The 26263-nt window shown below is 35.5% G+C and overlaps 1 protein-coding gene across 2 annotated transcripts in view; it reads left to right on the top strand.

The window, feature by feature from the left end:
* Positions 1-26263, top strand: part of ITPR2 (inositol 1,4,5-trisphosphate receptor type 2) — a 561528-nt gene that overhangs the window by 497429 nt on the left and 37836 nt on the right. For both annotated transcript variants that reach the window (XM_001363065.4, XM_056799421.1), the window contains 2 exons: positions 354-519; positions 5075-5235. In XM_001363065.4, coding sequence (XP_001363102.1) covers positions 354-519; positions 5075-5235 — 327 coding nt within the window. The remainder of the gene's footprint in view (positions 1-353; positions 520-5074; positions 5236-26263) is intronic.

The following is a 26263-nucleotide window of genomic DNA, read 5'->3' as shown; positions in this document are numbered from 1 at the left end:
AGGTTTACAAGGAATTAGATCTTCTTTAAAGTAGTGAGGAATGCTCATTCAGTAGATGCGACATTTGAACCTGCCTTGCATTCTCCTTCTGAAAAGTGAGCATTAAAATGCAAAAGGTACAACCACTGTGGTAAAGGAGTCAGAGACTAATTGTGTATTTAAAAAGAGAATGACTTCATTGAAAGGAATACAACTTCAAGTTAAAAAGAAATAGAAGAGCATGTGGATAGCTAAAAACCTTTCTCTGCCCTCTTTAGGGGAAAGAAACAGATTTACCATATTATTTCATGAACAGTCTGGAACCTTGACCTGATTGATATTCACTTATTTTGAAAATGCTATCTTTATTTCAGGAACCCCTGTTTGCTGCCAGAGTGGTTTATGACCTTCTCTTTTATTTCATTGTCATCATTATTGTCCTGAACTTGATTTTTGGTGTTATCATTGATACATTTGCTGATCTCAGAAGCGAAAAACAGAAAAAGGAAGAAATTCTAAAGACAACCTGCTTCATCTGCGGTATGTGTTTCCCAAGCTATAAACATAATAGATGAAGAAGTCACTCAGCAAGACTTTCTGGATAGAGTAATGATCATTTATCATTGCTGATTAGAAAGAATGACTTTGCTTTCAAGTATCATCAGAGTTTAGATAAAATGGGCTGAAATTTTTGCCCTGCATAAAGAGGAATGAACCCTATATCCCTACTTAATATAGTTAATATTATATAATTTTCATGTCTTTGATTATAGGGTATATAAAATTCATTAATAAGAAATGGGAAAAATTTTAATATATTAATGTGTCAGTTATATACTTGAGTGATTTTTATTATATTTAGTTAGATATATGCCAAAAATGACATTTCTGTTTCCATTGGTGCCTCCTTCCACAATCTCAAATATAGGGTTCTCTGTTTCTCACAATAACTTGCCTTATCCTTCCTCTTCCTTCCTAGCCTCACTGCTCTCTTCCCTCTCATCTTGACCTTTAGCTCCATTTATCTATACTCTTGGTACATTGATCTCCTTTCAGTTTACTTCCCTTACTACTCAATCTGGACCCTGGCCAGGAATTTCAATAATGTTCTCTATCATTTTATAATTTTTTACCAAACCTTGATATTCTTTGATTTCCTGGTTTCCTCGGCCATTCACTCTCTATATTCAAGGATGCCAAAGACTGCTGGAGGAAGTGGTGAAGCTATGGTAACTGGGATAGGGACCAAACTTGGGATTTCATCAGTTTTGGGGACTCCATCTCCTGATGCAGGTCAGCACCTGCACTCCTTAGAGGATTGCCGAGAGTGGAGAAGTGGAATGACTTACTCAGGGTCGCACTATCAGGATATGTCAGAGATGACTTTGGACCCAGATCTTCCTAGCTCAAAGGCATGCCCCCTAACCATGAAGCCACTGAAATTTCATGTAGTATAATATCAAGTAGCCCTTTGGTGCTCTTCCCCCGTTCTTTTACTTCCCTCATTTAATGCCTCTTCACTGAGAAGATAAAGGGAATGAACTCTTTACTTCCTATGAGCTACCTCAAAATATTTGTGTGGCCACATCCTACACTGACTTCAGAATTTATCTGTATGTCACCTCTTTGCCATTTCATATACCGTCCTTTTAGCTCAGAACTCCCTTATTTCAATCCCAGCTTATTTCTCTTCCCTCTAAAAATCCTACCTGTTCCTCCTCCTAACTGGTCACGTTCTCCCTAATCATTCCATTGAGAAGAGAACTTGTCTTTGGAACCCTTCCAGCCCCTGCAAGCTAGGTGGCCCAGGGGATAAGGTGCATCTTCCCGAGTGCAAATCTGGCCCCAGACACTGGCTAGCTGTGTCACCCTGAGCAAGTTGATTAACCCTGTTGGCCTCAGTTTCCTCATCTATTAAATGAGCTGAAAACAGTAAACCATTCCAGTGTCTTAGCTAAGAAAGCCCCAAATGGGGTCACGAGGACTCAGACATGACTGAAAAAAAAATAGATGAAAATCGCCTGGCAGATAGCCTAGTGAGAATAATATCAGATTCTGAGAGCATCCTGGAAAAGCTGGTACATAAGTGCTCATTTAAAGACAGATGATATAATATGAGAAATAAGAGATAAAAGTTCTTCCTTGGAATGATTAGTCAAAATGGAGAGTTAGAAAAGGGTGTAGTGAGTACAGTGACAGAGTACATAGGACTGACCTCTTTTGGAGGCAATTGTCATATGTTCCTATTTGGCTCAGAAAGGAGTCTTTGGAGAACTATTTAGCACCATGTTGGCGAACCTATGGCACATGTCAGCAGACACTAGCCATTTTTGATGACATGAGGCCGCATGCAGCCGCATACGGAGAAGTGTGGGGCCGAATGTCGAGAAGGATATTTTTTTCTCAAAGAGACACATCACCCGAATTATGTTCAGTTTTTTGATGAATTTTGACACACCAAGCTCAGAAGGTCCATCACTGACTTAGCAGAATGATGTAACTGAAGAAAGGATAGAAAATACTTTGTTTATGATCTGAATATTATAACTAAACAATTGCAGCTTAAGAGGCCACTAGCAAGGTACTGTAGTACACCAGCTGTGATAGAACCATGATGTGAACAATGAATTTGATGACTCTAAAGGGAGGAATAATTGAACTATGAGAAATAGTTGTTCTTTGATTTTATCTGATTTGCCAGCATCCAATAATCTATCCTATAAGAGATGTACTCAGTCAGGAAGACTTGAGTTTAAATCTGCCCTTAGACACTTACTAACTGTGTGACCCTGGGCAAGTCATTTAACCTCTATTTGCCTCAGTTTCTTCACTTGTAAAATGGGAATAGTAGTAGCATCTACTTCTGCAGTGTATTGTGAGATGTGAGGGATCAAATGAGATAATAATTGTAAAGCCTGAGCACAGGGATTGGCACCTAGTAAATGCTATATAAATATTAACTATTATTATTAAATTATTTATATGTGTAGATCTTAAATTAATGAAAGATGCTATAATAAATCATTCAGGTTAGCAAGATGGCCATGTATTCTATCATTAGCCTCTTATAGTTCATATTTTCTGGACAATGAAAACTAAAGAGGTTAAGACAGCTAGGTGGCATGGTAGATAGAATGTTGGGCCTGGAGTCAAGAAGATTCATCTTTGTGAGTTCAAATCTGAATGCAGATACTTACTTATTAGCTGTGTGACCCTGGGCAAGCCCCTTAATGTTGCTTGCCTCAGTTTCCTCTTCTGTAAAATGAATCAGAGAAGAAAATGGCAAATCTCTTTAGTATGTCTGCCAAGAAAACCTCAACTGGAGTCATGAAGTGGACATGCCTGAAATAACTAACAACAAGTGAGATTAAGGGGTTATTGTTAATCAAATAAGACTTATTTTCCTTATTTTCATATAATATATAGTAAGTGCTTAATAAATATTTAGTCGACTTGGTTTCATATATTATCTAGTACAATATAAAGTCTTTGAAAGAAGAACCTGTTTTTTTTTTTCTTTGTACCACCAGGGCTTTTCTCCTCTCCCACTATCAGATATATAGTTTAATTGGTTAATTTTTTATTGGGAACTACTTGGTGAGAAAACTTGTTTTTCCCATGTAGATTTAACCACCACTCTGCAGCCCAACCTTAAAGAGCTGCCTGGGACAGACACTGAGGGGTTCAATGGCTTACTCAGGATTATACAGCTCATCTGTATTAGAGGAGGGACAGGAACCTAAGCAATCAATCAACAAGCATTTATCAACTATCTACCATGTGTTGGGAAGATAAAGACAAAAAGTCTCTCACCTCAAAAAGCTTATGTTATAATGGAAGAGACAACATGTTTATAAAGAGGGAATATGCAAGACACAAAGCAAGTAGATGTAAGGTAACCGGGTCATCCTGACTCCAAAGCCAGCTCTCCATCCATTAAACCATGCTACTTCTCATAGTAGGGGCTTAATTAGTGCTTATTGACATTAATTAAAATGTTATAATAACTATGTGACATAGTTATTATATTATTATATTTTATTATATAGTTATATGTTATAATACATAACTATACATTATATAATAATGTTATAAAATAATTAAATGTTAATAACAATATTTATACTGCTGTTCATTTATTATTTAGTGAGTCTTCTACATGACTATGAAGTGTTTTATTCTCTTTTTTCCCCAATGAGGCAAATAAGACCCAGAAAATTCAGTAATTTTTTCCAAGGTTTATGTGGGAAATTAGTTTTGCAGAACAAAGACTAGAATCAGTTTGCTTGGAGGTGTCCCCATTTTCCAAATTTAAAACACATTGAAGCTCAATATTCTATTTTCTTTGGAAATTCAATCTTTTTTCTGTGTCTGTTTCTATTTTTAGCTCCCTTCACTCCTTTCATCAAGTTTTCAATTCTTAGGATCCTTCTAGGATCTAAAAATGTACTTTGAAAATGGTACAACTCTTACCAAAAGTGCCTAGAGAACAATATTCTGGATGTCGGATAAATTTCTAATTTCTATTATAGTTGAAGCTCAGATAGTTTTCAAAATTTGCATTTTGCTAACTACAAGAGTATACATTTCTTTCTCAGATACCTGCTTTCTGTCACCTGGTAGAACAAATTTGCAGCTAAGTCCAAAATACCTGAAGATTAAGGGATTTTTCTTAATCCTGGATAAAATGACACTGTTCACTAGTGTTGATGCATCTTTATCTTAAACTCATTTCCCTATCTAATGTACCACCTTTTACATAGCCATAGTCTAGAATTACCTACAAGTGGCATACAAACTTTTTGAAAATATTTTACTCTCAGTAAAAATAATAAATAACGTGCTAATAAAAATAATAACCTATGAAAAATGGCAGGGATAAAATTTATAAGTATCAATATCTCTTTTCTCTGGAGGCCACATGTAGCATTTACTCTAAAGTTGTAAGCCTTAAAGTGCTAAATGAATATAAGACGATCTCATTGCCTTTAATTAGCATAATCATATGCAGATATATTTCACAATTTTTTATTTATAAGGGCTATGTTGCTTAAATGACAGGTTATCCATTTTTTATGTTTTGTGCCTTTTTCAGGACTCGAAAGGGACAAGTTTGATAATAAAACTGTATCGTTTGAAGAGCATATTAAATCTGAACACAATATGTGGCATTATTTGTACTTCATAGTTCTGGTGAAAGTTAAAGACCCAACTGAATACACTGGACCTGAAAGTTATGTGGCTCAAATGATTGCGGTAAGTCATCCAAAAATGTTAATGTGGAATATTAGTAGATCTGCCTTGTTTTATAGACATTTGATTTTGCCCATTCCAATCCTCAGCATGGAAACAATCTAGAAATGGTTATTGAAAACTAACATTATTTCCATATTAATCAACCAACAGGTTTTTAATTACTACATTTTATTATGTTAGGCACTTGGGAAACAAAGACAAAAAAGAAATTGTCCCTTCCTTCAAGAAGCTGACATTCTTTTGAAGGAGACATGATTACATGTATAAGCACAGGGTGGGGATTGAACCTGTAATTACTTTGGGATGGGGAGGAAACTGCCTCAAATGTAGATTGGCACCTTCACTATTACTTATAGTCTTTTTAAAACAGTTTTTATTCATTGTAAAAATCTTACTATATAGCTATTTGAACGTATTATAATATACTTTCAAGTGAACATATAATATGAATCTGTCTTTTTTATCAAGAAAAAAGGTAAAAAATATTCTTTTGTAGGAGACAATTCAGTTTGGAAACTTTCTTCTAGTATTCTACTAATACGTTCCTTGAGAAAAGAAAATAAATTTTGGAGTTATTAATATTTAATAAATTACAGAAAATATGCTTATCTAAGAGAAATAAATTCTCATATTAGCTATGTCCAAAAATCTGTTTCATTTTCCCCTCTTCTTCTTACGCCCCTCTCCCCAATAAAATAGGTAATATTATATATATTGTACATATGTTATTGTATAATACATATGTTTTTGCTCATCATATTGTCAAACGAGATATATCGCTTACAATAGAGAAAAATTCATGGAAGAAATAAAGTAAAGAAGGGTATATTTCAGTCTGCATTTGGACTTGCTCTGTTCCTTCTTTTGCAGTGAATATCCTTTCTTTGTCATGAAATTCCTTGGAGTTGTTCTGGACTCTTGCCTTGTTGAAAATAGTTAATAGTTGAAAATGGAAAATAGTTGCATATTATTGTTGTTATTATGTAGTGTTCTGGTTCTGCTCACTTCCCTTTGCATCACTTCATAGACGTCTTTTTAAGTTTTGTTTGTGTGATCATCTTGTTTGTAATTTCTTATGGTCCAACAGTATTTTTTACAAACATATACCACAACTCATTCAGCTACATACCACTATTAGTCTTGAAGAGTTGCCTAGAGCCCTGAGAGATTCAGTGACTTGCCCAGTGTCAAGGTAAAATTAGGGGTTGTTGACTGAATATATTATTTTAGTGGTTGCCAGGGATTTAAATTCAATCCCAATAAAATACTTAAGTGAGTTTGGGATTTTATAGTGGTTTAATTATAATAGTAGGAAGAAATTAAGAAGAAAAGAGAGAGAGGAAAGGGTATAAGATCTCTCTTGTCTAGCCTAAGCCAAGGGAACTTCAGAGGCCTCAGCCAAGGGGCCTTCTCAGAAGATTAAATCTAGCTCGGCTTCCAGCCATGAGGCCTCCTCCGAGATGAGGGGCCTCCTAGAAGGATAGTGCCTTTCAGGAGGTAAAGGAAAGGAGGAATCAGCCTTACCACTCACCAAGGTCGCTCACTAAACCACACTACAGAGCCAAATGCTGCAAGCACGTCAAAACCCCACCCAGAGCTCCCAACACTGAGGAGAGCGAGATCACAGGAAGTGATGCGAATTATATAGGCAGTTCTTTATATCACTTCCTGTGTCTCACATGTACCAATGGTAGCTTAAGCTTGGCTTAGGACAGCCTAGGGGGTCAGTCAGTTTTTTCTGATTTGTCACTTGCTAGCACATGTTGGGCATAAGCCTTCCTCCCCAACACTTAATCCTTAAGTGAGGGTGTATACATTCCTGGTTGCTAAAATTCTAAAGTCTAAGCAGGGTGGAGTCAATTTAAAATTCACACCAAGTTACAGAGGTGGAACTAGAACAGAGACCATCCTGATTCTAAGGCTGGCTCACTAGCTGTATATGCCTCTCCCTCCCCCAAAGTTGTTGCCTCAATCATTTGATTTTTGTGCTTTGAGAAGATTGAGTTTTAGTCTCCATCCAGCCACTGCTTTGCTGTCTGACCTTGACCAAATCCCTTCATCTCTTAGGGCCTCAGTTTATCTGTAAAATGAGAGAATTGTATAAATTAATCTCTAAGCCCCCTTCTAGCTCCAACAGTAGGAGTCTATACTTGAATATTTCTAACAGCAGCCACATTAATATTCATGGTAAACATATTAATCTCTTGGCTTTGGGAATAGGAATTTTCTGGTAAAATACACTAATGCATTTTACATTAGCCCTAATGGTAGGAACTCTGAACTGTAGGGTCTGAAAAATGAACAGAATTTTCAAACCATAATATTCTTGCCTTCAAAACTCAAAACCAAGATATCTAAATATCTCCTCTTAACTCAAATTAAGATAGGGTACCTTCTGAGACCAGGGCTTCAGTACTGCAGAAGCACCAAATCATTTTTTTTTGTTTTGTTTTTTCTTAGTCTCCTTTACTGATAAGATTAAAACCCTTTGATGCAAGCTTCCTTAGTTCTCTTTTTTTATTTTCCTTAACTCATCAGCATCCTTTCTTTCCCTTCCTTCTTTATGAGAAGATAAATAGTATTACTTTTCCTCTCTAAGAATAATCCTACTAAAGACTCTCATGATGTTATTCCCTCCTTCTACCTTTAGAACCTTGTTCTACCAGTCATTATTTCTTATTCATGCATCTTTAACTTTTCTCTTTCAGCTGGCATCTTACTTATCTGCCTAGAAGTGTGCTTGGGTCTTTTCAATCCCCTCCCCAACAAATAAATAAAACAACTTCTTTATTCCTACTTGCTTCTTTGAAGAAAGATTGTTTCATTTTTGTATTTGGATCCCCAGCATCTAGCATTGGGTCTGGCACCTAGTAGGCACTTAATAAATGCCTTATTGATGACTGATTCAAACCCATCTACTTCTTGTCCCATCTTTTTTCTCTCCTTCACTGCCAATGATGTCTGTCATATAGATTTCCATTCTTCCTACTACATTACTAAAGCAAATCATATATTGCATCATGACATTAATATAGTATTATTCTGTATTGTTAATTGACTCATTTTTTACTTAAGTAAGTTCTTGCCATGCATGTGAACATATTTTAATATAGGTTTATCCTAGGATCTCAGAAATTCAGAAATTATCTAGTGCAACTCATAACCAAAAAATAATAACCTTGTCATCAAGTTCCCTCCAAAAATGGGAACCCACTGCTTTTCAAGGCAGCACATTCCACATTAGGTTAGCTCTAGAAAGGGTTTCCTTACAAAAAGCTTAAATATGTCTTTGTGATTTCTATTCTCAGCTCCTGGGGCCAAAATAAAAAGCTTTTAATGCCTCTTTCACATCACAGCTATTTGGATATCTAGCATATTACCTTTTTTCCTAGGCTAAGCATCTTTGCAGTTCTTATATTACTTACCTTTATGCCCCACATACCCTTCTCCCAATATTCCCCAGAGACTTTTCAGAGTTCTTCCCAAACTGGGGTACCCAGAAGCTGAATACAGTCCTCTTGAGGTGATACAGCCAGGGCAGAGTATAGTGGGGCTATCCCCTTCCAGTCTCTGGAAGCTAGACTTCTCTACATGTAACCCAAGATTATGTTAACTTTTTTGACTGTAGTAACACAACTAGCTCTTATTGAGCTACTGACATTTTCGGATCTTTTTCAGACAAAATAATGTCTTCCCATGTTCACATATACATATGTAACATAGTATGTACATATCTCTTTTATACTAAATTGTAAGATCCTGAATCTCGAAGATTATTTAAGCTATACGGATTTGTAGCCCCAACTCTGCTTAGAAGAGTTTACTACATGTAGCTATTCTATGAACAGATGAATAAGAAAATGCCCAGTATATTGAAAAGAGAACTGGGTTTGGAATCAGAGGATCTTGGTAGTAAGGATCTAGTAATAAGACTTAACAGTTTGCTAACTCTGTCTCTGGGCAAGTCACCATAAGCTTATTTCCTAAATTATTGCTATGAAAGGTTTGAACCATAGGGTCTTTTTGAGGAGGAATACTACATTATCAATGTCAGTCAGGACCTCATACACTAAAGGGCAATTTCCTGTTAATTAAATTGAAAAGAAACCCATTTACCTATTCTCTTTATCCCTGAATACATACGGAGAAAAAAATCAACAATTTTCCAGATGTTCTTTTGTCATTCTCCAAACCCAAAGCAATTGTATTTAGTTAAACCATATTTTCAGGTCATAATGATTGGAGGGGAAAATATTTTGGCTCATCAAGGATACAAAGTCTTCGGAGATCTGTGCTGCATATGCAGCACCCATTACAACCATTTGCTGTGATAATTTCTTCAGTATTGTGTGTCACAATTATGAAATTAAGTGTTCTGATTCTATTTTATAATTTATACTAATTATGTAATTGGGTATAATTACATAACTATTCACTCTTCCCCTAAAACCTAATTTAAAGAACTAAGAACTTCATGAGATTTTAAAAACTTGTTTACACTTTAAGGAGAACCCCCTCATCATTTTAAAGTTGAATTAAAAAATCAATATATCAGTTCTTCACTTTCTACATTAGGAATTCCAAGATGTTGGGAGGTCCTTGAACTTCTAGCTAGAGATTCCGTTGCTTTGTGCAATCTTTTGCCAGGATTATTTTACCTTTATCTCTAGTTTCCATGTGTGTTAAGTGTATATATTACTATATTTTTTTTCATGTAAACAAATGCCAACTTTCTAATTCTATATTATATTTGGGAAATCGTGACTAAAGGAGGCAAACACTGAAAGTTAGGGTAGAACCCCAAATTGAACCTTTGTCTCCCAACTAGTACTAATTACATTACACTTTAGTACCTTTTAGTAGGAGAGCAAGAAATTTTCCAAAATTATGTTTTTAACATGAGGCAGAGGAGAGATGAAAGAAAAAGTATAAGCCAGGTAGATAATTAGCCCTCTGACAAAAATGGTATAAAGGGAAGTATCTAATGAGACAGAAACTGAAAGGCCATATTGTATAGAGGAAAAAGCATTGTATTTGTGGTAAGAAAACCTCTGTTTAGATTCAATATCTGCTAAATACTAACCTTGAGAGAGGTCTCCCCATTCTATGGACCTCAGTTTCCTCATGAAAAAAAGAGGCCTTTGGATTAACTAATTAACTTATTAAAGCACAGATGCCTAGAGAATCCATGGTATGTCTGTCCCTTAAGATCTAGTTCCAGTAAAACAACAAATCAATAAACAATATGCATTGAGTACTGTATAAGAAAGGGTCCTTCAAAAGCTCAGCCAACAGTCAGGGTACTAATTTATCTTTTCATTCCTGCTTTCCTGATGATTGGATAAAAGTAGGAGGTGATAATCATATGATAATGGGAAGGAAAGAGATTAACTGAAATGACAGAGATGCTTTTACAAAACCAAATGGAAATAGAAATCTTTTCCAAGAACTAATAATATTCCAAGACCCCCTCTTCTGTTTCCAATGCTCCCAAAGAGAAGTCAAACCTGCTTTAAAAAAAAGACAGTAAATTGTATTGAAAAGACCAAGATAGGTAGTGAAGTAGCTACCTAGAAATAAAAGCCAAAGAGACAGAAAAACATTCTTTTAAAGAAAATGACTATATTAACATTTTAGTTTATTATCCTTGTCTTTTTTAAGAACTTGGATGTTTTAGCTATTGAAGAACATTAATTTAAGCACAGCTGACACTTGCTTGACAATCCTATTTTCTTCCCTGATATGAAGTCATTCCTTCCAATTTCTTTGTATTCTTCATATTCAATATATATGTATATATTCATTATATATTATATATTGTGTGACAATAGAGTGACAAAACCTCATGCATATAGTGGCCCACATCAATTAGTTAATTTTTGTGCACTTTTTAGGTGCTAAATTGTGGGAATACAAACATAAAGGAATGACAGTCCTCATTCTTAAGTAGCTCACCTAAAAAGAAAGACCACCCATATATAGTTTCACTAGCTAATCAGATGGTAAGGTTAAAGGCATAGTCCTTTAAGGTACAGTGGAAAATCAGATGGTAATGCATCTTTAATGTTATTTTTATTGGAAAAAGTCACATCTCTTACTGAATTTGAGCCATTTGACTATGCTAAAGGACTCTAGTATCAGAAACTGGGCTTTTTTATAGCTGCAGTTGCTCAAGAGAACAGTTCCCGATCAGTTGTAGAAGCAGTTGCCATGTCCCATCTCCGAAGAAGTCAGTTCAGTACCTGGGTTCTCTGACTTCAGAGACAGTACTCTTTCTACTGTCTCATGTTTCCTAGATAAAAGGAAACCATTTAAGAATTTTTGTTCCTTTAATTTCTACCACCAAGGAAAGGAATTAGAAAGAAAAAGAAAATTGCATATGATCTGAGATTCCTAAAATGGGATAATAACCTCTCACCAATAAATTTACCAATTCAGATAGGTACCATGTATTCTTCAGTATGTGAAAGTATGAATATTTTGGACATGGTCTTTTCCCATATTGACTCTGATAAATAAAACTGAATATTTAGCACAGAGTTATTCTGCTCCATCTGCCCTATCACTGAATATTCAGGACAAGATGAATTTGCTTCTCAGTTGTGTATATTGTAGCCTGTTAGAAACAAATATCCATCCTAAACCATTTATTTTAAATTTATAAAGGGAAATTCCTATTTCTGATTTTTATAACTTTAATAAAAAAGAAATCATCCTTCTGCTATAAGGAAAAAATGTTTTCCCAGTTCTGGTCATTACCGTAAGATCTTATTCAAATCTCAGTTGGCTTTCTGGAATAATGATGTTCACGTTGTTAAGACTGATACATTTACCCTGAAACTCTGGCTTTCTTCCAAAGGATAACAGATGCTATCAAAATGCAAGTTGTGGGAAGAAGTAGCACATCCCGTAAAGCCACACAACTTTTATTTAATGATTTTTAAAAGACTGACATAACCCATATCTCATTATGAGTAATTAGTTTAAAGAATAATTACAATAAAATAACACTATTGTGTTAAGTAAGTTCATAGGTTATGCTGACAGACTAATTCCATTGGAAATTTAAAGACAGGTGAGCAAGAACATCATGGTGTAGTGGAAAGAACAATGGATATGAAATCCAAAGATCTGGATTCAAATTCCAACTCTGCCAATTAATAACCAGTATTTCCTTGAGTTACCTCCCTTGGCCTCAGTTTCCTTATGAAGCAATCTAAAATCTTGTTTAGCTCTAAATTTATGATGTCCAAATTTATTGAACTACTAACAACAGTACCTAATTAATGATGGAGATGAGGATCTGACAATCCTGTGCTTTCTGTGAGTTATATATGCTCCATTCATCACCAGTAATTCCAAGCTTTCAGTGGTTCTCATAGAGCTGGCTACCTTTTAGAAATTCTACCCATTTAATGGGGAGTTGAGGGAAAAGAAGAGGTCAGGGCTCATGCGATCAATCTAGGATTGTAGTATATAGATATTGATACAAATCAATTATCAATCCCCACCCATTAGGATAAAAGCAGCACCTGCTTTCCTCCTCTGCTGAGTTTCAATGGAACACTGACATATATCATAGAGTAGACCATATTTTCATGGCATAACTCTAAATAATTCTTTACACATAATCATAGAAGCAAGAAGAACAAAATTTAAATGCATTAACAGAATGGTTGGATCACAGTTCTACCAACAATGTATTAGTGTCTCTATTTTTTCACATCCCTTCCAACGTGTCATTTTATCCTTTTATCATTTTAGCCAGTCTGATATGATAGGTGTGAGATGGTATCTCAGAGTTGTTTTGATTTGCACTTCTCTAATCAATAATCTATAGCATTTTTCACATAATTATATGTAACTTTGATTTCTTCACTTACAATTGTCTGTTCATATCCTTTGACCATTTATCAATTAGAGAAGGGTTTATATTCTTAAAATATTGACAAAGATCTCTATATATTTTAGATATGAGACTGTAATCCAAAAAACTGTCTATACATTTTCCCCTAATTTACTGCTTTCCTTTTCATCTTAACTACTTTTGTTTTATTTGTATAAAACCTTTTAAATTTAATGTATCCAAAATGATCCATTTGACATCTCACAATGTTTTCTACCTCTTTTATTCATAAATTCTTCTATCTATAAATCTGATAAAGAATATGTTCCATTTTCTAATTTAATTATGATATCTCCCTTTATGCCTAGGTCATGTGCCCATTTTGGTCTTATCTTGGTAAATGGTGTAAGTTATTGAGCTATATCTAGTTTCTGCCAGACTCCTTTCCATTTTTTCCAACAATTTTTCTCAGATACCGAATTTTTATCCCCAAAGTTTAGATTTTTATATTTGTCAAACACAAAATCTCTATAATCTTTACAAGCCTGGTTGTACCTATTCATGTTCTTAGTAAGAAGGAAGGGACAGTAGGACAAAATCAATATGTAATTTTGTCTACAGGAACTTCTGAAAATAAACCATTTTTAAATTTTATATATATATATAAATTTTACCAAATTGATTTATCACTTCTTTTCAGTAGTTCCATAAGATAATTTTATATACCTGGTCTTTCACCTCTAAAGAGCAAGAGAAGGAATAATTATAATTGTAAATTAAGTTGAAAAGCCTGGGGGGAAAGTTCTTATGCAAACCTGGCTATTTTTGCTGAAAAGTGTTTTGCTGGAAGAGAGGTTTTAAAAGAATACTATTTTCCAAGTTATGTTGTGAGGTAGTCTTTTGTCTCAACTCAGCTGAATTCAGGAAACATTTATTAAGCCTCTTAAATACAGACATCAAGAGAATATAAAAATGAGTAAGGCAAGGTCTTTGCCTGAAAGAAACTTGCAGCCTAGTAGGGGAAATGAGACACATACACATTTAACAAATGCAAAGTTAAATGTGATAAGTGTTAGGGAAGTAGCTTGAATCTAAGCACACTGGGCAAATAGAGTTCTGTAAAAGGAAATTCTTAATCCCTTGCTCTAATTTAACTGGGGAAAAGAGCTGGTTGACTCAGGGGACAGAGAGCCAGGCCCAAAGAGAAGAGGTTCTGTTACCATGGAGACCAGCCCCCAGTGACAGGAAATAGCAACTGCTCTCAGAGAGGAAGTGATGTAAGAGTGACCATTGAACAGTGAGAGATAAAGGCAAGCAGGAAGTGAGAGAATGGCCTTTCACTCTAAGGCCTTCTGAGGGCTGAGTGCTGCTAGCAGTTGCTGGTGACAGTGAGCTACTGGAGAATCTGATTGTTAGGAGAGTGTGTAGTTTGGTAGCTGTTCATTGTTTAGTGGGTTAGTTAGAATACATACATTTATAAATTTTTATTTATATATTACATATATTTATTTTATACATATTTATATATATTTATTATATGTATAATTAAAAATATATATAGTATACGTTTGGCCTGGTTAACTAGGCTGAAGAGTTATTAGTAAGACTCTCTAAAACGACAGTTTTTAGGTAGTTTATAGGTTGGTATAAGATTTAAGTCGTTTTTAGGTAGTACTAGGGTAAGTAGTTAAATTTCTCTCTTATCTTTCCGTCTTTACTATTTTTTCTCAATTAAAACAAAAATTTGTTAAACTGCTCTATCTTTGTCAAGCTCCTAATTTTAACCCCTACATTTCTTGGAGAGCCAGGTAGGAGTTTGATTAATCTTTTAGTCTTCTATTCTGATTATTTTCCTCACTTATTATTTAAACTATCCCTCCTGGAGTGAGTTAGTTAGAATTTTTAAGAATATATAGGCAATTCTGTATAGTACCGGAGATCATGGCACACATTGTGAAGGAGCAGTTTCCGGGCTATCTCAAACAACTCCCACTCCTGGAGAGCTTTACCGAGCTGGCACAGATCACAATTTTAGATGTGTTTCTCCTTGTTACCGTTTCTGGGATTATTCGTTCTAATAGGATCCTTATAAATTTACCAAATTTACCAAATAGTTTACCTAGTTCTCTTCAACAAGAAAAAACAACAGAAAGATAGGAAAAAGAGATATTTAACTATCTACCTTAGTACTACCTAAAAACTACCTACATTTTATATTAGCCTATAAACTACCTAAAAACTATCATTTGAGAGAGTCTTACTACTAACTCTTCGGCCTAGCTAACCAGGCTGAGCCTATACTATTTATATAATAATATATAATAATACTTATTATATATATTTTAATTATTATTTATATATACAATTATATGAAAATAACTCTGTACTCTCTCCCAGAGATATTTTGCAGATACTGCATATATATTTTTTATTTAATTTTCTGTATATATTTTGCTTTCACTTCAATAGAATATAAACTCCTTAAGTCAGGGACTGTGTTTATTTTGTTTATTTTGTCAGCATCTAGCACAGTGCCAGGCACATAGTTGAGACTTAATGAAGAAAGCTTATTTTAAATTACCTCCAAGGTCTCTTTAATTTCTAAATAGTATAATCCTATGATTTGTTAGCATGAAAAGAGGCAATTCCTTTCATTTGGAAAATCTAGTAGGGGTCAAAGAGGTGGCTCAGTGGATTGAGAGTCAGGCCTAGAGACAGGAGGTCCTTGGCTCTACTTTGGCCTTAAACACTTCCTAGCTCTTTGACCCTGGGTGAGTCACTTAACCCCCACAGATTAGCCCTTACCATTCTTGTACCTTGGAACCAATTCTCAGAATTGATTTTAAGATGGAAGACAAGGGTTTAAAAAAGAAAGAAAAGAAAATTTCCAAGTCTTTAAAATGTGTGATGTTGAATGAAGATGCTGTATTTTATGAAAGTGAATAGAGGATGCTGTGGAGAAGCAAAAAGATAAGAGATAAAATTCAGCAAGAAGATTCTAGATGAATCACCATGAATCTGGTAGCTAATGGTGCTATCACAAAAGAGCAAATATTCCTTTAAACTGAGTGTAATCACTGACAATAAAGAATTCTTTCAAAAATGCTGATTGTATGTTAAAGGAAATCAAAGAAGAAAATTAATCTAGAAAAATACATGAGAATCATCAATGTCAGGAAGTTGGAGGATGAAAGAATGTGATGCAGAGAAGAAAGGGAAGAAGGATGATCACCGGACATTTGGAGCTTTATGATAGATATGAGATGCTTTCCGTAGACAGTGGTGGGAACTTGTTTTGTTCCAAGAATGACCTAGAAAACTAGAACAAAAATAATTAATATGGAACTGAAGAAGTAAGGAAATAGAGCAAGTATGTAGACTAAATAAGCTTGCATCACCATGCCTAAATAAACTATCACTTACAATAGGAGTCTTTAATTAAGAGTGACAAGGGACACCCTCACACCAACCTTTTACTGATAAGGAAACTGTGGTAATTTTCCCAAGAGCATAGAACTAGTCAATGGCACAGCTGAGAATCAATCCCAGATTCTCTGACATGAAATCCAACACCTTTTAAAATATATTATATTGCTTCTACAAAAAAAACTGGCATCTATGAATTGAGTTGCTATAGAGAATAGAAAAGATGATGCAATATTAGGCAATTTTTTCTGATATAACTCTAGAGCATATTATTTAATAAATTGTTAGTATTTAGAAAGGAATTGATTCATTGTGGATTTCTTTACCTCCTTTTCTTTGTTTAAAACATGACTGTTTACAAGACAAATATGTAAAGAAAGTGTATCTACAATAAGAAGCTCTCATTTATCAAGCATTTTATAGTTGATAAGGTACTTATTTCACAACAATCCTGAAAGATGTTTCATGCCTAATATTTCCCTCATTTTTTCAGCAGAGAAACTGAAACATAGAGTTGATACATGGTGAGATAAGGAATAAATGGAAAAGCCAGGAGTTAACTGATTTCAAGTCCAATTTGCAATGTATTTATTGTATAAAGCTTGGTATTGCTGTAATTATATATATATATATATATGTATATATATACATATATATATTTTTAATGAAAAAGAAACTGTGGCATAATAGAGTGCTAGATTTGGGGCAAAGACAACCTAGGTTCAAATTTCATCTTCAATTCTTACCATGTAACCATAAACACAGCCTCAGTTTCCTTGTTTGTAATATGGGGATAATAATACTGGTAGTACCTGTTTATAAGTTAATAAAAGTATTGTCTATTATGGACATGTAATATTGCATATAATGAATCCAGGAGAACTCAATATAAAATAATTAGATATTCTCATTTGACAAATAAAGCCTCCCAGCCAGTGGGAAGCCTTATGGTAGGAAAATAGAAAAGGGATAGAAGTTCTGGATCCTGCAAAGGGCGTGAAGGAGCCAACCTTTGAGATGTCAATAATGAGTCAGAGATCAGTTATTATTAATATTTTGGAGTTGCAGCCATGCCCCGATCAATGGACGTCACTGAAAGGCTATTTCCATCCAGAGATCCCAATTTAACACTTCACGGGTCAGAGAATGATAAAGCTCAGCTAGGAGAATGAATAGAGACTAATAGAGAGAATTAGAGAATGCTAGGTATTAGCATTGGAAAAGAAAGAGACACCTGGCTGAAGGCCAGGCCTCAGGTAGAGATAGAGGAGAGAGAAAGGTGGAAAGACAGTGTTGAGCAAACCTGTGAGATTGTCCAAAAAGGAGGAGCTGGCCATGGCTTCCCTATTTAATCTCTTTGATACACAAATGAACTCAATACATATTGATAAGTTACACAGTGTCTCAATACATATTGATGAGTTGCATAGTGTATTGTCATTAGATAATTGCAAATTAGGACAAGGTGAAGGTGGAGTTTTTATCCTCAGGTGAGTGAGACAAAGGGAAGCCAGGTTTCCCGCCCTAACTCCAGCCATGCTGGGAACCGAGTCCATTGCCATGCGCAGAATGACCATGTGCCCATTCACAATCCTTGTCTCTCCATAATACCCATGGGCTGGACTGCTACAACAAAAGAACTGAATATGCTAATTAATGAATTTGCTAGTTCTAATATCCCCATGTCTTTGAAATAGATATAAAAATAAATGGATATTTCTCTTTTAAAATGTGACTTGTTTCAGTAGTGAACATTCAAACAAATAAACTCAAACAAACATTCAGAAACCCCATCCTACATATTTTTCCCCCATTGGTATACCCTTATGTAAAATAGCATTTGTTTGAATATGACTTCTAAATTATACTGACATATTTGTTGCCTTTACAATTATATTTAATTATTTCTGGCCACTTCAGTAAAACAGAGTTTACATTTTACTCTCCCTTTTACTCTGGAAGTGGTGCTATCAAAATCTTAAGTGAAATGCCTCAAAGGGAGCAAAACTTTCTCCTGTTTGTTTGGGAAACTTCTGGAGAATTTCTGTTTCCAAAACTGATGGCAGAGAGCTTTCAACAGCACTCAATTCAGTTAGAAAATGCAATTTTATAAAGAGAAGACATAGTGATGACAGATATATAATTAGATGACTATGTTTTCAGCCAGAAAATTACATCAAGTTTCAGAGCACCATACGCTTACCTTCTGCTTAAGCACTGAAATATATGGGCCCATCTATGATAACAGAAAATTAAAGTGTAAGAGGAAGACAATATGGAACAGACTACAAGTAATATTGACTCGTGTGTGTGTGTGTGTGTGTGTGTGTGTGTGTGTGTGTGTGTGTGTGTGTTTATGTTTGGCATAAGGGTAGAGAAATGAACTTGTGCTGCAATTCATTCAACAATTTTTGAATTGATGCCTTTTTTGGGTATATCACACTTATTTCTGAATATGCCACTTTCCACTCATTTTGAAATTTCTTTTGTACTAGAGAAAGATAATTAAGCAGTGCCAACTTGGAAAGTAGCCATGTGTGATTGCATATGCAATGTTCTTCACCAATAGTCTTCCACTCCTCTACTAAGAAGGATAATGTTTAATACTCTGTTTTTAAGGACCAATATTATTCATTGGGGTTAATCTGATGAACAATTATTCATTGAACTCATTATATACCTGTTGTAGCTGTGAGGAATACAAAGAAATATAGGAGACAAGCTGCCCTCTAGATGTTTGCAATATGGATGAATATTCACATGGAAGGATAATAATAAAATTTAGTATAGGTTTAAGCCCCAAGATTTGGATGGAAACAGATTAATAAACATTTAAGTGCTTACTATATGCTAAACACTGAGATTATAAAAAGAGACAAAGAATAGTCTCTCCTGTTAAATAGTTTATAATTTAAGTAGGGGAAGACAATATAGAAACAAATATATATATACATATATATAATATATGTACATATATGGCAAGCTATATATAAAATTAGAGGAGATGGTTCATAAGATTTTTTTGTTTTAGTTGGGGAAAATTTTTGCATCTTAGACAAGGGACCACTTCTGGTACCCTTAGTTGGACTTAGGAAAGGATGGCCAACAGAGATTCTGGTTTACTGGAAAGAGGTAATGGGAGAGGAATTCACTCTTTTGGTAAGTCATTCAATAAACCTTTATCAAGCATGTATTACATGCCATGAACAAGGTTGAGTGCTGAGGATTAAAAGAAAAGATAATCCCTGCCCTCAAGGACTTCACAATCTAATGACGGAGATACCAAATAACTCAGTACAATCTATATATACAAGAAAAATGAAATAATCGTTGCAGGAAGTGGAAGAGAAAATGGAAAAGTTTTTTTGTAGAAGATACGATTTTAGCTGGAACTTGTAGGAAGCCAAGGAAGCCAGGAGGTGGAGATGTGGAGGGAGGGATGTATCCCAAGTATGGGGGACAGCCAATGAAAATGTCCAGACTCAGGATAAAGAGTAACTTGTTTGAGGAAGAACAAGGAAACCAGAGTACATGGTGAAGTATAACTTGTACTAGAAAGGGTAGGGTGAGGAATACCAAACGGAATTTTATATTTGATCCTGTAATAGAGAGGGAGAGGGAGAAGGGGGGGGGGTGGGACACACATGGAGAGGTTTGTACTTCTTAGGAAGCATTAGGATTCCTAATTAGAAAGATCACATTGACAGCAAAGTGGAGGGGGGATTGTAGTTGGAAGAGACCTGTACCACCTCTATCAATAAGTAGGCTTTTGCAGTATTCCAGGTATGAGGTAATGAGGGCATGCACCAGTACTGTGGCAGTATCAGAGAAAAGAAAGAGGTGTATGTTAGAAATGTTATGAAGGTAAAATATTAAAATTTAAAAATTACAATTACCTTGGGGAAATGGGGGTTGGAGTTGTGAGAGTCAGCAATGATGATGTATAGGCTGTAAGCATGAGAACCTGGGAGGATGATGGTATTCTTGACAGTAATAGAGAAATTTGGATAGGGGGTAGAATTTTGATGAAAGATAATAAATTTAGCTATAGCAGGAAAAGGCTAATGCTTAGGAGTGCCCAATGCTAATTGAATGCCCTCTCCTACCCCAATCCTGCATCTCTGTATTGGTTATTCTGGAACCCAGATCCTTTTGCTTCTAGTGTTCCTAGTCTTGGTCCTACCTCCTAGCCCCAGAATCTCATAAAAGTTTTGCCTAAGAGAGAACAATGGTATTACCATTCCCTTTTGTGCAGATATCCTGTTCATTGTGTTTGAGGTTTAAAGATTAGGGTATTGCTCATCATTCCCATCCTTACAACCCTGACTCCAGTTTGGGCATGATTGGGAGAGTCAAGATATTGGAGGTAAAGAATGTAAAGGAAGAGAAGATGCCTGGCTTTGGCTTTCTCAGAGTTCATTCTTAGAAAGAGCAGAGTGTTGGTGGTCCTGAACCTTTAAACTCTCCTGTGTGATCAGTTTAACCACTCCCTTCACAGCCACTATGCCAATTTGGGTCCCATTAGATTCAGGCTGCACCTGGGACTTTGACCCTCTGGTTTTGGCTCTATTTTGACTTAATAAAAAAAGAAGCAGGAACAATAGTAGAAATGTTTAAGAACATATGAGAATGTAGTTCATGATTCGGTTAATATGCAAGTTTAAACTATTAAGATAATAGGAATGCAGTAAGTATTTCTGCATCTGTTAATGTCACTTTTTACAACTTACTCTAAATATTTCTCTTTGAAGTAGGGAATCCAAGTATCTTTCATACCTAACTTGGATCCTGTAAAGATTAAAATTTATGGAATATGGGGAGACTGAGGCATCTGAGGCAGGTAGAAATTAGTTTCTCTCTGCAAGGAGTATTATATTTTTTAGAGGTTTATTAAAGGTTAAAGATTAAAAAAATATACAAGTAAGAAACATGTGCCTAGGCTAGAGGCCTAGACAAAATAACCTCACATCATGGAAGAGACGCCTCTGCTCCAAAACCGGAAGTCCAAAACAGTCGAAAAGCCAAGACCTCTTTCAAAAGCCTTTGAATCCACTTAAATACCTTCTCGATCTCGGCCCAGGTGAGATTACAAGGCATTCTGGGGAAGTGGAGCAAAGGCTCATGGGGATTGTAGTCCTGTATTCGAGTCTATTTTTTACAATCCACTTACAGATTTATTTTCATATTATTAAATAGTTCCATTTATCATTCCTATCTTTATTATTAATTTTTGTCAGATTTTTATATTTGATTGCAGAGCTGGTTTGTGAAATCTTATCTTTCCCCATCTTTGCCTCTGTATCTCTTTCTCTATAGTTCAATGGTTTTATATATACATGTGTAATATATATCTAGACATATATGATAGGAACTAAGATTGTCATCTTTAATAAAGAAAAAGATACAGAGTATGTAGAAATAAGATTATCTGTAGAAAAAGAAATCAATCAAGTTGGCAAATTGCATTTATAGGACAAAGTGCAAAATGTTTGTTTTAGATAGTTTTTATTCAACAAATTTGTTGAGAAGATGGTTAAAAATGCTACATGGAAAAGTAGAAACCGTTTTGTTCAATTTCAGTGACATTGATGTATTTTTTACATCATGAAATCTTGCTATATTTCCAACAGCAATCTTTGATATAGTACTTTACACAATTGCCTCAAAGGGCTTTTGGAGATAAAAGTATATATTAAAGATTGTAAATTGGCTGCATCCAATTTATATATAATAGAAACCACTGCAGAGACAAAATTCAATAGATAGGGAGTTGTATTAAAGTTGGATAACTTGGAGAGTTTGGATTTAGAAAAATCTCCAAAGATAACAACTCTCATTGTACTCTCATCAACTATAGTTCAATATCAACTGTTTGAATTTACATATGATTAAGTGATTATCATTGGCTATTCTCTGTTCTTGCTCAAGGATATACAGAATTTATAATTCTGGGTTAATAAAATCAGATAATTTATTGTCTCTAGAATAGTTTTCCAATCTATTGAAAGCCACCAACTTCAACTATTTACAGTAATGATAGACAATGAAATTAATTCTTTACATTCTGGATAACCATTATAGACAACCTTTTTAGAAGAAAATGTCAACTGTGTTTTCTCCTTTGAAACAAATGTTACAGCAAAGTGCCTTCTCACATAGTGCCTTGACTGAGAAAATGCTTTGCTTACATCAGTAAATAGAACAGGGGTAACTTATTTGCTGTGTTCTTAAATTTTCTATAACATTGTAAATATTTTTTTAGCAAAACTGAACTCTCACTGAGATTTGCAGAAGTGCTGACTCAGAAGTACTTATAGAAGTAGCAGAGAACTGGAAATAAAATAGATGCTGATAAACTGGGGAAACGTGGTATAAGAATGGAATGGAATATTACTGTGCTATAAGAAACAATAAATATGAGAAATACAAAGAAACATGGAAAGACATTTGAAAAGATGCAAAATGAAGTAAGCAGAAACAAAAATAATAAATACAATAACTATAATAATGTAAATGGGAAGAAGAACAAAACAATTAAAAATTAAATGCTGTGAAATTATAATGTCCAAGTTTGGTCCCAAAGGAGAAAAATGAGATGGCACCTTCCCTTGCTCATTTGTAGAAACAGAGGGCCATTTATATGAGATAAAGTGTGTAATAGCAATTTTTGATATGTTGTTTAGGTCTGCAGAACTTTTTTATTTATTCCTTTATACTTATTTTAAGGGATGATTCTCTAAAAACGATGGGGGAAAGAATACAGTAGAAAACACAGATGATGTAAAAACAAATAACATCTGTAAAAATATGTTTCTTAAAAAAGGTTTGAAATCACTTTTAAGGCTTAATTGATCCAGAAACTAAGGTTCACTTCATCAGTAAAGTTTCTTGGTGATCTAGGTCAAATTTTTTAAAGCCAGCTCAGAAAGAGTTAATAAGTCTACCCTCAGACTTCTGACTGACTGGCAGACCAACATGGTCAACACAGAGCAGGAAAGTTTTAATAGCTGTTAAATATCCTTTCCATTCTTCAGATAAATAAACATTTTTGATAACTATTTAAAAATAAGTGTTACGATTCAAAAGGGATGAAACTGTTTTTTTTTTACCTGTCCATTTCAATCTCTGTATAATCATGGATAGGAATATAGGAACTGGCAGGCCTTTATGTAATAGTGGTTCATATTCAGATAGCTCTTGAAAGTCCCGCCACACAACTCAGGAGACTGGAGCTTCATTTACCCTTATAGAGAGTAGGAGGTCAGCCATGGCTGAGTGATCACTCCCTCATTTGTCAATGTTCACAAGAGGTATAAAATTATATCCATTACACATCAGATAGTCAGTCTAGTGGTATGCATCTTTTTGAAAGGATTTGGGGGGAAAAACACTTTGCTGGTGGTTCTGAGAAGCAGAGGCAAAGAGTCCTAATCCAGATATAGAGGGTAACAATTAGTTTAATCTCCACCAATTTATCTCCACTCCTACCAAAATCATATTACACAAAAGACAACCATGAAAAACAGAAAAACACTTATTAAAACAAGCTGTACAATAGAATTTAAGGGAAGGTATGCAGATAAGTGTAGAAGGTGATAGAGCTTAGAATCAGTAGTTCTGTGACTAGGAGCAAATGAAATCTTCACTTAGTTTAGGAGAGAACAATCTCATTCACTCTTCACAGGCTGAGGTGAAGGTGCCATAGCTTGATGATTGGTTTCTGACACAAGTCTCTCCCAATTCCAATCCATCTTCCATATAGCTGCCAAAGTGACTGTCCTAAAAGGCAGGTCTGACCTTCTCACACTCCTATTCAATAAACTCCCAAGACTACAGGATGTAAAAGAAGAATATGCAAAAGAGAGGAAGATGCAAAAGAAGGAAATCTGACCCAATGAAGCAAGAAGCAGTCAATGTGGGGGAGGGGCAGAAAGGAAGAGACCCAGGATTCAGGGGAGAGCAGAGGCTGAGTAGAACTCCAAACTGCCACTTCAACTCACTCCTTCAGCTAAGAGCCTGACAAGAAGATCTGAGAGGCTGGAGGTCCCCCCCCCCCTCCCTGCCACCAACTTCTTCCTAGTGATCTCTGGAAGACTTTTGCTCACCTCACCAGGAAGAAGCCATCTACTGAGGAAATACTTTTTTCTCCTCTTCTTTCTCTCCCCAATCAGCCCTGAACTCCATCAATTAACCAGATTAGTTTAGGATTAGAGAGAAATCAGCAGCTGACCAGAAAAGGGGTCAAGGTTGAGAGCCTGGATCCCCGAGAGTTGTGTGGGTCAGTCTTCCAGTTGTTAGGGACTCCTGCCACCCACTTTCTTTACCTAAACCTCCAATTTTCCATTCCCCGTGTGATTCTCTATTAAAGTGTTACTATCTAGATCAGACCTGACACCAAATAAGTGGACTGAAGATTTGGGGAGAACCACCCCTCTCCCCAAATAAGGAGCATTAGCTCAAGACCAGGTCTGAGGAGTGAACTCAGATCTCAAAGGGGAAAGTGGCAGTTGGGGTATTGGGAGGATCCAGAGACAGGAAAATCTATCCTGCCTCTTAACAACAAGGGATGCAGTGGGTTATTTCTCTTAAACCCTCTCCTCCAGTCCTTAACCTCCACCTCCCAAACCCAATCTCTGAGGTGATATACTCTGCCCCTCAGGAAGACAAACTCAGGTTCTCTTCACTAAGGGGAAGAGAGGGGAAGATCAGCCTCCTCTCTCTCATTCTCTCAACCCTTTCCCTCCCTCTCCCCAATTCACCAGTGTAGGTGGGGGTAACCTCCCTTATTGGCCTATATTACAAGGATCAAACAAAAACCCTCTGTTTGGTTTTTGAATTCCTTCATAAATTAACTCTCTATCCTGACATCTTTCCATTATTCTTAGACCTTTTATGACATCATCCAACCTCTCACTATATATGTACTCCTCAGTCCAGTGACAATCCACTTGCTGGTTCCACTAACAAGACATTCTGTCTCTTGGTTCTAGGCGTTTTCTCTGACTGTTCCACACATCTGCAATGCTCTCCTTTTCCTCCTCATCCCTGCTTCCTGGCTTTTCAGACTTCAATGGCTTCTTTTAGTTCTCTTCTCAAATCTTACCTTCTAATGGAAACCTTTTCTCATCCCTTTTAATTTTAATGTCTTCCCTGTTATTTCCTACTTACCCTGTACATAGTTTGTTTGTACTGATTGCTTGTTCTTTTCCCCATTAGATTATGAACTCTTCTTTGGTAGGGACTCTTTTTTGCATTTCTTTGTATCCCTGGTTTTTGCCACTTAGCCTGGCATGTAGTAGGCCCTTAATAAATATTTTTTGACTGATTGAAACCCAATGCTCTATCCACAGAGCCACCTAGCTACCATAAGGATACTTTCATCTCAGAATTAGAATCACTTGCTCCTCAAATTTTCCTAAGTCACCTTGAATGAATCTTTCACCACTCTCATATTCTTCCATATAGCATAAAATCCTTCGTACTCAATTCTAAGCAGTTCAGAGTGCAGAGACTATTTTTGCTTTTAATCTAGGTACAAACACAATGCCTTACCTCTACTAGGTGCTCAATAGATATTGTGAAATGGATTTGAATTAATACTCTTTTCCTGAGTATTTAAAACATTGTGTACTATAGGTAGGAAGGGCAGCACTCTTGCTTAAAGAGTTTTTTTCATTTTTTGTGACAGTAAAGAAGTATTAGAGTAGTGGGCTTGCTGGCTACATTGGGTAGTATTTGAATAGAATAAGTAGGGGT

The sequence above is a fragment of the Monodelphis domestica genome, chromosome 5 (genome assembly GCF_027887165.1).
Source record: "Monodelphis domestica isolate mMonDom1 chromosome 5, mMonDom1.pri, whole genome shotgun sequence".
Lineage (NCBI taxonomy): Eukaryota > Metazoa > Chordata > Mammalia > Didelphimorphia > Didelphidae > Monodelphis > Monodelphis domestica.
This window is presented reverse-complemented; position numbering and strand designations above follow the sequence as displayed.